General features: G+C 41.4%; 1 protein-coding gene across 2 annotated transcripts in view; it reads right to left on the minus strand.

Moving 5' to 3' along the window:
- Window positions 1-215: 215 nt before the first annotated feature.
- The window catches only part of ZCCHC7 (zinc finger CCHC-type containing 7), a 123,633-nt gene continuing 109,259 nt past the window's right edge, over window positions 216-14,589 (minus strand). For both annotated transcript variants that reach the window (XM_033173034.1, XM_033173035.1), the window contains exons 7-9: window positions 5,612-5,707; window positions 1,574-1,691; window positions 216-802 (exon numbers count right to left, since the gene is read on the minus strand). In XM_033173034.1, the coding sequence (XP_033028925.1) occupies window positions 339-802; window positions 1,574-1,691; window positions 5,612-5,707 (678 nt within the window). In that variant the 3' untranslated portion in view covers window positions 216-338. The remainder of the gene's footprint in view (window positions 803-1,573; window positions 1,692-5,611; window positions 5,708-14,589) is intronic.

Consider the following 14,589-nt stretch of genomic DNA (forward strand, 5'->3'; position numbering starts at 1 on the left):
TTTATTTTTTAAAAAAGAGAGAAAAGACTGTATGCAACACAGTGGACCAATCCTCATTTTGCTTTGACTCTGTAGCACAACCCCTTGCACCCCCCATGTCCAATTCAAATACAGAAGTTGTAGAAAACACGTACAATGTATAATCTTGTATACATTTTTGTCACAAACCAAATGAAATGGCACAGGCAAACTCACTGGGTTTTGTTTTTGGTTTTTTTGTATCCCAGCCTGCACTTATGGATGGTTTTATGTTCCACATCGGAACGGGGTGTGGGTGCGTCATGGTGGGAAAGCTGTCTCAAGCTGAGCCCCCAACCCCACATCCACTCCCGCTTCTGTCACAAATTGGGTTTCTGTTTTGATTTCTTCTTCCTCTGTTTTATCAGGAATAAACTCTCATCCCTGGGAGAGCTACCACTTGTGTAGTTTCTCCACTTCTTCTTCTTCTTCCTCTTTTTTGCTGTCTCCAAAGAAACATGAAGGATTTCTGCTTTGCCTCCATTTGCTGGGAGGCCAAACGTGCCATGTGCCCTGGTTTTCCTGCTCTTTTTAAGAGCATCCCTGTTACCACCTCTGGGAAAGTCCTCTTCCATGTTAGACTTACTCTGGACCACCTTCTTATCCTTCCTTCCTTTGAGTATGTTGGCCTGGGACATTTTCTTCAGCTTTTTATGATGCTTATCTCCTCTCTTGTCATGGTCCTTTAATGTTTTCTTCTTTTTCTTATGGCCGTGCAGTTTCTGGCCATTGTCTATGCGTGGTCTCTTCAGAGCCTTTGGCACAAGGCCTGCATCCTGAAGTTCTGTAAAAACCAAGACATTTGATGATACTTAAGAGGTCAAAGGATTCACACACACACACACACACACACACACACACTCCTATTACTGTTTATAATTTGAAAGGCACCCTGCATGCAAAGTAATTAAGCAGTTTGATGAAATATGGATACTCATCCATTTTTTAGGTCAGCTGCAGCCAGAAACTATGAGCAATGTTAAAAATCTTTTACAGACATGTATCAGTGAGTTCATACTGATCTTAAGTCCCCCAAGCTTTATAACTTGTTAGAGCTATATGTTCAACCTGAAATAGGAAATGTAATGGCAACAGTTGCCAATATCGCCCAGTAAAGTAGTTGGAAGTTATGGACAGGTTTCAAATAACATGATTAACCTTTTATCAAAATGCCAACTCTGCATTCCAGTGTTTTGGTAATAAAAAGCCACAAATTTGAGCACTGGTTGAATGAAGCTAAAAGAGAACCACAATTTCTCAGTAAATTAAAGGTCAAATGTGGCTTGAGTGCTCAGTAAATCATCCCATAACTGTAAAGTATTTCCCCTCTTTGTTTATGTACTCTGAAGCCAGAATTTCAGGCAGGTCTGTCTAGAGCCATACGATCAGAGAAGGTAAATACTGGTTCTTTCATCCTAGTTCTGAAATATCTCAACTTCTACTCCTTTAAATTATCCAGATTAAGTCAAGAAGCAGCAAACCTAACAGCAGCCAAGGTTAAAGAGGAACAAAACAAAAATGTGGACTTAGAAAGCTCAATAAAATTATATCATACCTTGCACTTTTTTCTTTACTCTCTGACCACGCCTCTTGATATCGTATTTGCTATCATAGTAATAGATGAAGGGGGAAGTAGGAAATGTCCCTCCAAACATCCGCCTCTCTGAACATTCCTGCAAGTAATATTTTAATGGCAACTTTTAGGCACATTTTTTCTTTCTGCTAGATTCAGTAATTCAAATCCTATCCAGGAAAACAAGCCAAATGAACCAGTATCAGTTGGTTTTGCTGACTTGGGGGTGAAGAGATGGTTGATAACTGACTTTAGCTACGGTAATATCCTTATGTGAAACCAGAGGTGGCTAGTCTACAAGAGAAATACATTTTTATGTTTCTGTTTGAGTATCATCACCAACTAACTGTAAGGGTAATATTTGGTGCATAATTTGGAGGAGGTGAACTTGGACAGTAAGATTTTTTTAAAATATCCTGACATTCTGATATCAAAAAACACACAAACAGTTCACATTAAAAACAAACCACAGTGGTACCTTGGAACTCGAACGGCTCCATTCTCAAATGTTTCGGCTCCTGAACGCTGAAAACCCCAAAGTAAGTGCTCCAATTTTCCACGTTCCTCGGAATACAAATGTCCGATGCGGCTTCTGCTGTGTAAAAATCTAGCTGCTGGGCAATCAGACGCCGCGCCTCGGAACTCTAACTGTTTCAGAAGTTGAACAGTCTTCCAGAACAGATTACATTCACGTTCCAAGGTACCACTGTATTATAAAACAATTGACAGACAGGAGAGCTGATACCTGAGCCTGAGGTCGTTTGACTTCAAAACTACCTGTAAGTACCGCAAGGGTTGAGAACCAAATTCAGTGGTCTGCCCCAAGAGACTGATGGGAGCCAGAAAAAATTCTGGAATCCTTGAAGAAATAGCCTGCAGCCATAGCTACTTGGAAGTCTGAGGCCAACCATCTGTACTCTAGCTTCTTGCAGAGAAAGGCAACTGGGAATTTTGAGAGAACTGAGGCACGTGGAGTGCCTCCCATCACTCCTGAGAGCACAGGCTACATCATCTTGCTGCTGCTGAAGGGCATACACCAGGTCACACACACTTAATTGGCTTGAAGGGCCAGGTGTTTCAAATGTCTGGGGTTGGAGGAAGAAGAACATGCAGACCAGGTTGGATGAATACATCTCCCTCTTCATGCTGAATACTCTATGCTTCTCCCTGATAGGTCACCATCAATAAGCAAAGGGCATGTGGAATGAAAGATGTAGCAGGTTTTTGTTTTTGTTTTTTTTAGTGAAAACCATGTTTCAAACATTTGAGAACTTAAAAAAAAGTTGGTAGGGAATTTACAGCTGAGTGTTTCTGAAAAGAAAGAATTGCCAGTGACTTTCCATCTGTTTGTACCACATGTTTTCCAAGACCCCTTCTCCCCTGAATACTTTCAGATAAGGCTACGTGAAGAAGCATGGCTAATCTCTGATGGCTGTGGAACACGCTCCCCCCTCTCCCAGTGTCTTCTTGGAGATGTTGCACGAAGTCTAAAACTTATGCCACAGACAGATGGCCTTTGTGCCCCTCAATACGTTGACAGTAAAGCCCTAGTGGGTGAAAAAAGCACAAGCCTCCAGAAGCAAGAACTCCTGCTTTTTTTCTTTTCTTTTTAAAAAATAATAAATCACTGCATTGAACAACCATCTCAATAGTGTATGACACACACTTTCTCAGATCTCTCTCTTTCAGGGAAGCTGCCACACACTTTGTACTGTTAAATACTCTGGGGGATGCTCCTTAGCACCACAGCCAACACACAGAGGACGGAAAGCTCAGCCTGTTACCAACACACCTGAGAAGCGTTCTATCTGACTGACAGCTTGGAATGTGAATGCAAGGCACATCTACAAATCCTCTTTCTTTAGCTTAGCAGCAGTGGGCACAAACTCTGAATTGCTAAAAGAGGCCTTTTGCAATTTAGGAAATGTTGGGGTGGCTCTTTCAATTTATAGTCTTGCCGTTTCTGAGCATATCTTTGAAATGTTCCAGAAATGTTAGTTCTTCTCAACAACTGTCTCTGGCTTGTCCCTTTAACCCTCTAGTTGCTTTTCAAATAGGAACACTCCTATTCTCTGCCCAGATTGCTCAGATCTCTGTTCTAAGGAGAAAATGTTGAGCCTTTCTACAGAAACAGATAGGAAACTCATTAGAATTCCCCGCCGAACACCTCTCCCCTTATGGTTTGAGTAGGGGGAGAGGGAACTGACAGATAACCTCAAAGTTGACAAAGGTCTGAAGGAACGTGTATCCCATCAACACAAGAAGAACACACTGGATTTCCAGATAACCACCACCTGCCATCCCACATGAGCGATTACATTACACAAATCCATAGCTCCGCTCCTTGACCTAAAATCCTGGCATTTCAGGGCTGGAAAAAAGGGGGAAGGGTACTGTGCCATCTGTAGTGGATCTTGACTTTATTTGCCGCAGTCCTGAGTGATGAACACAACCTCCCCAAACCTTGATTAAAATTCCTCGCACCAGCTGATAGACTGGGGGAAAAGGGACATATCCTCAGCCATTAAAGCAGGAAGCCAGAAACCAATTTTATCACATTGGAAAACATTCACTCAGCTTGCCAAGCATTATAGGAGGCTAGTGAAAAAAATGTGTAGGTTGGCGGGAACCGAAGGGGGAAAAAACAGAGCACCTGTAGCCAGATATTAGGATGAAGGCTCAGGGTGCACAGGCTACAGAGCCTGCCCCTGGGACTTAAGTTTTTCTTGCTCCTTATGCAATCGTTTGGCAGAAGACCTGCCACTGAGGGGTTGCAGGGCAATACTGACAGGTTCCTTGATATCTGTGGAAATAAACCCTTTAAACCAGGGCGTGAACTTGAGGAATTCCCTCTGGGCAGGCACCACCCCAGGATCAACCACAGAAAATGGGGAACTCACTTCTTCCCAGTTCACCTGTGAGATGAGCAAGGCTGCAGCATCAGGTTAAGTTGCCTGGACCCAACAGGCCAATATGGGCATCAGACATATCTCGCCCATGAGCCATGAGTCATTGTGGGAGATGGGGGATGCAATTGAGACAACATGCAGCACCCCTGCAAATTATGGGAAAGTGCAGGAAACCTGTGGAGGCATTTGTGCAATCAGCTACTGGTGCTGCTTAACCTCCAGAGAATGTGGTGCTTGGACAGGTTAGGCAGATGTGATTATGCTAACGGCAACAGAGATAAAATGAGAAATCTTTTTCACTTTCCACCTTATTTCCCTCTTCTGATCAGGGTTTGCTGGTGCTCCCAAGCATGACAGTGCTCATAGCTCCACCACAGCTTTGTCCACCCACCCTAGATGGCCAACTCTATCCATGCAAGGTCACCCCCACTTATTCCTCCCAGCAACAGGCTGTTTGCACATCATACTAAACTGTGGTTTAGCAAATTTTGGACATGCACAACTATTCTGGTGTCACTGCACATACATTTGCTGCAACCTCACTATGTTCTCAACTTCTCCCATCCTCAGAAGTAACAGGGGGAGGGGAAGTGAAATAAATGCCTTTCTCTCCAGAGTTGATCACATTTACCGGTACCTGTGGGTAAGATCAGGTGTTATTTATAAAATACAGTAAGTAGACTCATAACTTGCACAGGAGTCATGTTCCAGGGGATTGCGCATAAAGCCAAAATTGCATATAGTCAGAACAACTCCAGAACCACTCCTGGTGACTATCCCTACTTTTCTGAAGCCGGTGGGCCTTGTGAGGTATTGGAAATTCTCGTGGGAGCCTCCCAGAGTCCACACAAGAGCTTCCCAGAACCCAGTAAGCAAGACGGAGAACTTAAAAGTTCTTTCTGCAGCAGGAAAACCCAGCGCAGAAAGCGCTTTTGAGCTTTCCACCTTATGTGCATTACATTTGTGCAATTGCAACTAGCTGGCCGCCAAGTGCGTAAAGCTGGGTTCTGCAAGTGGCTGAAGTCTCCAAACTACTGAGTAGGGGTATGTGATCAATGCTTTCTTCTTAGCAGAATAATCAGAAGCAAAGTTAGACCCTGCTAGGACTTACATATCCATAATGGCCTTTCTCTGCACAGTTGTAACAGTACACAGAAGCAGAATGCTCAACTTGTGTTTCAGCATGCTTCAGTGGTCCCGGCCTGGTCTGCAACAGAAAAAATAGCAAGAATTACACATAGCAAGATCCCAAATACAACTAATTAAAATAATTATAATTATTATTATAATAATAATAATAATAATAATTTTATTTATACCCCGCCCTTCCCAGCCAGAGAACCGGGCTCAGGGCGGCCAACATCAACCAAAATCACAACAAAAAACACAAAAACGATCAATTCAAAACAACAGATTAAAACACAAATTCAAAATTCAATCAAAACTGCAGGTCTCAATTTCAAAATAACCCACCAATAAAAGATGAAGCATAAATATTAAACAGAAACCAACCCAAAGGCCAGGTGGAACAGCTCCGTCTTGCAGGCCCTGCGGAAAGATGCCAAATCCCGCAGGGCCCTGGTCTCCCGTGATAGGCTGTTCCACCAAGTCGGGGCCAATATTGAGAAGGCCCTGGCCCTAGTTGAGGCCAACCTAACGTCTTTGTTGCTTGGGACCTCCAAAAGATTATCACTTGAGGACCTTAAGGTCCTACATGGGACATACCAGGAGAGGCGGTCCCTTAAATACGAGGGTCCCAAACCGCATAGGGCTTTAAAGGTCAAAACCAGCACCTTAAACCTGATCCTGTACTCCACCGGGAGCCAGTGCAGCTGGTAAAGCACTGGATGAATGTGGTCCCGCGGCAAAGACCCGGTAAGGAGCCTCGCCGCGGCATTCTGCACCCGCTGGAGTTTCTGGGTCAGCTTTAGGGGCAGCCCCGCGTAGAGCGAGTTACAATAGTCAAGTCTGGAGGTGACCGTCGCATGGATCACTGTGGCCAGATCAGGGCGAGAGAGGTAGCAATTTAGCAATACACACCTACAACCTAATCAATAACAGTACAGTTAGAGATGTCACCCAATTCTAGATTTTGAACTGACCTTATTTATCAGCTAAGGCTGCATTTACATACACATTTATCTGGAAGCTGGACTAATTGTGTTCATGGGGTCTTAGCTTAGGTGTAAATTCTGCTAAAAGTGCATGAAGTTCTTAAGATCTGTCTTGATGCATTTTTTTAACAGCACAATCTTTAAATTGTCTACTTGGAAACAAGTCTTGTTGAGTTCAGTGGGGCTTATTCCCAGGTAAGCTGTGTAAAACTGTGACCTAAGTATCTTTATAAATGTGTGTTTAGCAAACTTACAGCTAGATCCATAACCTTTTCAGAGTTATCTGCTTGCACTAGCTGTCTCTGATGAAAAGGTCCTTAGATTCAAGGGTGAGAAAGAACTACTTCTGACGACCTGGAAAAACCTTGTAGTGAAGGTACACAATACTAGAAAGACCATGTGCTGAACTTGGGATAAGACAGGAGTAACCGATGTGAGGCCATCCAGATGTTATTGGACTCCAACTCTCATCAGGTCCAGCCAGCCTGGTCAATGGTCAGGGATAATGGGAGTTAGAATGCATCAACATCTAGAGGGGACTACATTGGCTATTCTTGTGGAAGGCAACTTCTGATTTCTTAAAATAATGCGTGGGGTAACACAATATTAACCTACTGAAAAGAAAAATCATCTGTCTTCTATTTTATGAAATAAACATACATCACCGAACCTAATCATCAGCATGATATATAGGTGCCCCCCCAAAAAAATTCTCTTAGAAACTCTTAAAATAATCGTGTGGAATATAAAAAGGGTAAATAAACCTACCTCTGTAGACTTGTGGTACATCTACAGTTTTATGATTCTATGTTCTATTGAGTGCAAATAGCAGACAGATTTTTTAAAAAATGCTGCTTATCAATGTTTCTGTTCCAGAGCTGCTTATTTTAGTAAATTGGTAATAATGATCGGAAATACTTCCAACCAATATTATCTTGCTCCCCAACATATAGAAAGTATAGCAACATTTTTTTTCCATTGGGACATGACTGTACATCAGCAACTGGAAGTAGAAACAATGGGAGCCTGCTTTTCTGTTCTATAAATCTTGCAAAAATCCTTAAGGAGTTTTGGATGCATGAAGAATGTGTGTTCATGCGACATCAAAAGATGTCTGCAGGGCACCTCCTTTTGTTTATGTAATAGAAAAGGTCAGATTTAAGGAGACAAATTAAATTGAATACTTGCTATTCAGATTAACTATGCATATCTCCCTACAGCTGTCCAAAAGGCAAAGGAGAGGGGGGAAAGAAAGAAAAGAAACCCAATATGTTGTCAAGCTCACTATATTCTCATTATTTCATATTTTAAAAAGCATTTAAGGCCTCTGATCCAATAGGTACAAAATGAAGTATTCATGATAGTAGCTGCTCTGTGTTATAGGATTTTTTGTTACAAACATTTAAATAATCTATATTTTGTAGGGTGATATCTTGAAGATTACTTCACTATCAATATATAGAAGTAATAACCCAGTAGATAGCATTACCTATGAAAGGTCCATCCCATCTGCTATTCTTGCTGAAAGCTTTTCATGCACCAGTAAACTCAGTAAATATCAGAAGATAAAGCATAAGCCTACCACGCCACGGATTTACTCCTAATGTCTCCTCAAAGTGCAGCCCCGATGCAACGATTACAAATGATTTTCTTCTAATGTCATTTTACATAACCCTTTTTTCTGCATGAGTAGTTAGTGCGGAATGAGTGAATGAATGAATGAATGCCATTAAAACAGTTAATCATTATCTGGGACACTGGCCTTCCTCCCTTCTCTGCAAGGAATCTCCATGACAAAGGCCAAGAGATCAAAATGCCAGGGCTTCCTCCACCGCCTATTTCTGACAGTAATTTTTTATGCAAATGGAACTGCTGGGCAGCTCTTTCTGTGACCTTGAGATGCCCTTATCTTAAACTGACTTTGATCCAATGAGGTCTTGCTTTTATGAAGCTCATTACTTCCTAAGATATGCATCTGACTTAAATTTCACTAATTAAAAGGAATTGCCTATTCACATTTTCCCCCTGTTCTATCTTCCAACTACACACGTACACAAGAAAAAAAACAGCATGACATGAAATGAACACTAATTTCTTTTCATTCAAATGTGACTTGGGAGAAATATGCTCAAGAATGATGCTAAAAATTATTTATTATATTTACACCCTGCTCTTATGAGTCACTCCCAAACAGTCTCCTATCCAGATTTCTGTTCAGGTACATACCCACTTAGCTGCAGCTTTAAGTGCTCCCACAGCACTCTGTGAAAGCACACTACAATATTCCCACAGCTGACCATGCAGTATGAGATTTGAACAACACTTTTGGCCAGAATCCAAAAAGCTCCTTTAGTGAGATCCAAGACTCCAATGACCTGGATTGCACTTTTGACTTTTTCCCACTTAACCATGGCCTCCTGTGTCACACTGCAAACTGTTTTTGAAATTATCTGGAATTCAGAAAGCAGGTTGGTATGAGGAGGGACAGGTGTACTACTGCCAGGATGTGGGGAGAGACGCAAAATCATCCACAGGACACATGAAGACAGTCCACATTTTCCCACCTTCTCCACAAGAATATAATGGCCTTACTGAACTCAAGATACACTACATCCAGGGCATTCCCCTGATCCACCAAGTTTGCAACTTGTTTTTGAGAAAACACTCAGCTCTATTTCTCCTTTACATCTGCAAGTGAGGCAGTGGAAGTGCTGGACCAGTGTCCTGCCTGGGTAATGGACTGGATGAGAGCCAACAAACTGAAACTCAATCCAGATAAGACTGAGACATTGTTAGTGGGTGGTTCCCTAGACCGGGTAGGTGGGAGATTGCCTGCTCTTGATGGGGTTACATTTCCTCTGAAGGAGCAGGTTTGTAGCTTGGGGGTACTCCTGGAACCTTTGCTGTTGCTGGAGGCTCAGGTGGTCTCAGTGGCGCGGAGAGCCTTCTATCAGCTTCAGCTGGTGGCTCAGCTGCACCCCTATCTGGACAGGAATAGCCTTACTACTGTTGTCTATGCTCTGGTAACCTCAAGGTTAGATTACTGCAATGAATTATACGCTGCCTCTGAAGACGGTTCAGAAACTTCAGCTAGTGCAGAATTCAGTGGCCAGGTTGCTCACTGGAGCAAGACAGTTTGACTGTATTACACCAATCCTGGTCTGACTGCACTAGCTACCAATTAGTTTCCGGGCCCAATTCAAAGTGCTGGTTTTGACCTATAAAGCCTTAAATGGCTCAGGACCGCAAAAGCTCAAGGACTGCCTCTTTCCATATGAATCTACCCGGACCCTGAGATCATCTTCTGAGGACCTCCTTTGTGTGCCTCCTCCTCGAGAGGTCCGAAGAGTGGCAACACGAGAACGAGCCTTCTCTGCGGTGGCTCCTCATCTGTGGAATGCTCTCCCCAGGGAAGTTTGCCGGGGGCCTTCATTATTACACCTTCAGGCGTCAGGCAAAAACATTCCTTTTTAACCAGGCCTTTGGTTGATTTGATTGACATCCTATGTCCTTTTAAAATTGTGGTTTTTTTTGGGGGGGGGTGTAATGGCTTGTTTTTATTTTGATTAAGTATTATGTGGTTTTATATTTTGATTTTATTCTGCGAACCACCCTGAGACCTCCGGGTATAGGGCGGTATATAAATTTAATAATAATAATAATAATAATAATAATAATAATAATACCCAAATCTCATAAAGTCCAATCTTATGCAGCAGAGAAATGTTTAATGGGAAGACTGTGAAAAAAGAATAAAAACACAAAAAGCTGCAATTGCTTACTAATCTTCCAAGATCTCCTGATTCTGAGGTTACAGTCTTGTGACATTAATCAGTTTATACCAGCTATTATTCTGCTGGTATAAAAAGGTCACCTGGCATCACTGTGAGTCAGGTGGTGGAAATGTTAAGGGCAGGGAGATAATAATCTTATCCATATACCAGATCCAGTTCCTCATCTCTGCTCTACATAAAAATGTCAGTGAAAGCATTTCCACTTGTGCTATGTGACTCCCCTCTCTCCTGCCCTGTGCCCTCTCCAAATCTGCTGTGGACAGTTGGTGGAACCCTCAGAACAGATTTAAGGGTCATGCAGAGGGAAGCCCTGTTGCGCAACAGGGAATCCTTGTACTGATGGGAGGCTTACTTAATGCTATATTATTGGATACAGTCCATAAGCCCAAACCTGGGCTTTGTTTGCATCAGAATTTTTGCTATGAATTTTTGCTTATCTTATCCAACAAATATGCATCTGAACTACACCATCCTTTACTGGAACAATCTTGAAATCTATGTAGTGTTAAGATATGAGGTTAAGTACCTGTTTTCAAAAGAAAACATTTCTCCACTGCAGCTATTCTCCTGTAATGTGGACAGAAATCTCACAAGTGGGACATAGTGAATGTCACCTACATACAGAACTGCTCAAACTTCCTTTCCTACTTGGGCTTCTTTCTTGTCCCATCTCCCTGGTTTCAAAGGTGAGGCCTGTGGGTTATTATTTCTCCTCTCTAGATTATGTTTTGGAAAATTTCAGAAATTCATTACATGAATCCAAAAAAATTTCCAGGAACAGAAAACTTTATGAAGTTTCCTTTTTGTTGGAGAGGGGAAAGTAGTTCACTTCGGGGTAAAACTCCCACTGCCACAGGCAGAGCCAGAATTTCCTTCAGACAAGAAGCTGAGCATGACTTGTAATGACTAACAGTTAAACAAAAAAACAGGAAAAGTTTGAATCCACTGGTTTGGGTCCTACCCCCCGAAGAACCATAAAAAAAATCTTACTCCATCTTCCATGTGACAGTCCTACGGATATTTGAAGATGGCTATCCTATCACCTCTCAGTCTTCTCTTCTCCAGGCTAAACATATCCAACTCCCTCAATCATTCCTCATAAATTTCCATTTCAAATCAGACCAGACATTTTTTACTTCTCACTCTCACTTCCAATATACAAAATACTCTGGCACTATCTTCAGTACGAGAACCTTCATCCCAAAGTAAACTTGCTCTTCCCTATCACAGAAATGTTTTTAAGAAGACAAACCTGTCAGGCCCAGGAAGATGCAGATGACCAGCTAAGATGGCACACAAGATTGGAGTGAAGTAGCATGTAACATAGCCATAGCTTTGGGATTATAGTCAGCTAGCAGCTTCATGTCTGGCATTGTTTGGGAAATCTAAGAAACTCCCAAATCAGTGCAGTTTTAAAATTAGGTGTTAAAATCAGTGGAATTCTGAAAGACTCAGTCTGCAATCTTGATTCAAAATGATGTCCAATTTTATCTAGACATAGGCAAGCATGCTCCCTGACCTCAGGAACCATCATGTAAAATTTGGTTGCAGTATCTTAAGAAGTGTCCAGATTCACAGCAAACAACTTTCCAAAATATACCGGTAGCAGATTTCTCTATCTAAAACCGTGTATTCCACCAGCCACAACTCCTTGCGTTCACTTCATTTATAAGGTATTTTCTCCCGAGAATCCTTAAAACGTTACAGTAGCAGCACCTTTTTGTGAGCTCCTTCCCTGGCATTGCTATCATGTTTAAAGATTTGCAGGAGGCAGTAGACAGCACACGGGGAGACTGCAACCTTTCATTTAGGAAAATCCTAAGCATTATATGCTAACCAAATGGCCCTCAGCTGAAAGAGAATTTGCTCAGAAGGGCTCTGAGCAGGAGGCAGTGACTGTCATGTGTAAGCCCTCTCCTTTCTCCAGAAGATTAATCGGGACAGACCACACAGCCTGAATGAAATGACGCCACACTACAATATAGACTCATGCACTTTCTCCATTCCATTTCTCCAATCTGAGTGTGATAGGCAGAGAGAAAGAAGAAGCAGTGGCTATGCATTGGCCAGGCGAATGTATGGTGGTGAAGTTGCTGTAAAAGATGGAACTGGAATGGGAAAGAGGGGAGAAGCTGTAAAAGAACTGGATAGCTATAGTCACTGGAACCAGGAGTCCCAAGTTATAACTTTCCCCACCATTTCAAAGATTATTGGACAGGGCTGCAAAACTCTTTTAAAAAAAAAATTTAATCAACATTTCCTAGACACCAAATAGGAGGACAAACCTGCTTCCTAATATATGCAGCAAATTGGGTGCCAGTCACCAAGTACAATTTTTTAAAGGTGTCCAAAGGTGCCAGCTATTTTCCCTTCCATCCTGATAATTGAACCTTCAGTGGAAACTACATAATTTACCCTTGAAACTGATATAAAGTATTCATCTTGAAGCAGTTGCTCCATTCATCTCCCCAGTGGAGTGAAAAGCTCCACGACCTTTTAAACTAGACTATAGGTCTAGTTCTTGAGGACTGGTTTGCAGAGCTGATTGGTTCAAGAATAGCTTTCATTGACTTGATAAGGAGAAAAAGATTGGTTGAGACAAGCTGAAGCAAGCAAAGGTGCCTCTGAATCATCAAAGACACTCCACACACACTATTATGGTAATGTAACTAGCGATGCACCCGATATACATTATATGTAGAGCACCTAAGGTATGGCTAAGTATCAAGCAATATCTTAGTAGCTGATGTCAGGTGCAAGCAATTAACAGCGAGCAGAAATTCTGCAGAATGGAGCTTGTGGTTACGAGCCCTGCTGATACATGGCACACGTAAATGAACCTGAAATGTGCATAACCATCATATAACAATTAAGATGATGCAAGGTTTAAGAAGCAACTTTCTAATAGTTAAAACGGTCTGCCTCTTATATGAAGGACAAATCTGTGACCCATACATGTTAATGGTAGGTGCACCATATCATGGAAAGTAGAAACAAGCAAATTATTTTATCTCAAATAACACTCCATTAAGAATAGATGATGAACTATTTCATCCTTTTTAGGAGACATACTATATGGGTCATTTTTCCAGTTTAAAAACTGCCAATACCAGATATAATTTAATGTCATAATTGTGTACTTTCTTTGGTCGGGTGGGGGTTTGAATCATGTCACGCACCCAATAGATTCCCACTCCACTGGGTAATTCCTTAATTAGGCAGATTTTTGAAACATGTATTATGTACACAACAGACCGGAACAGCTCCTTTGGATGTTTTTCTCTTATTCTTTTTTAGTCCTATTGAGTGATTGCATCATTAAGTCACACATGCTACAAAATAACAATCCTTTTGAAAATTCATGAAAAAGAGCAGCACACACTACTAATTTATAGAATTGTGAACGTCAACATTTTGACTTTAAGGTAAAAGTACTTAAAATGTTAACAGACTTGATGTTTGACGTATTTAAATTAAACTTTTTTTATTTTACTCTAAGTAAACACAACAAAACCCAAAATTATTCTCCAGAAAGGTTTACATTTTTCCTTCATAGATTGTATTCTGGTTGTGAACTTTGATCTGAAGATTAAAGCTGGGAATGGTTCTATGTAGCTATGACCAAATCACAGAAGTAAAGGGCTCTTATGGGAAATGCTTAAATGCACCTGAATACTGTCATAGAGTGGAGTATGATATTAGGTTTTGTTTAAATGGCAGGCTTTTTAATTGGGCTAGAACTTGCAAATGGCCAGAAAAAATGACATGTAAGTTGTTCAATACATAGTACAAGTGGTATGACACAATAGCTTCTACAGAATAGACATTACATAATGAATTGTAAATAGATGCAAATTATAGCAGCTACTACTATGGGAAAATGTTAAAATCTACAGAGAAAAAGCCACTGTGAACATAATCTTTTGAAACTTACATATATGTAGCACTCTCAAATATTGATTCGCAATATCACACACACACACACACACACACACACACACGACTGAGAAAAACAAACACAAACACACGACTGAGAAATGCAAGCCAACTTCTAAACGCTCCAAAATCTTCATGGCTTAAAAAGCATCCTAATTTTCCCCAAAGATCGTGCCACATACTCACTGGTCCATAGCTAATTTTACATGGAATGAAAAGCATTATTTAAATAGGGTGGTGCATAA

Source organism: Lacerta agilis, chromosome 16, assembly GCF_009819535.1.
Source record: "Lacerta agilis isolate rLacAgi1 chromosome 16, rLacAgi1.pri, whole genome shotgun sequence".
NCBI classification, from domain to species: domain Eukaryota; kingdom Metazoa; phylum Chordata; class Lepidosauria; order Squamata; family Lacertidae; genus Lacerta; species Lacerta agilis.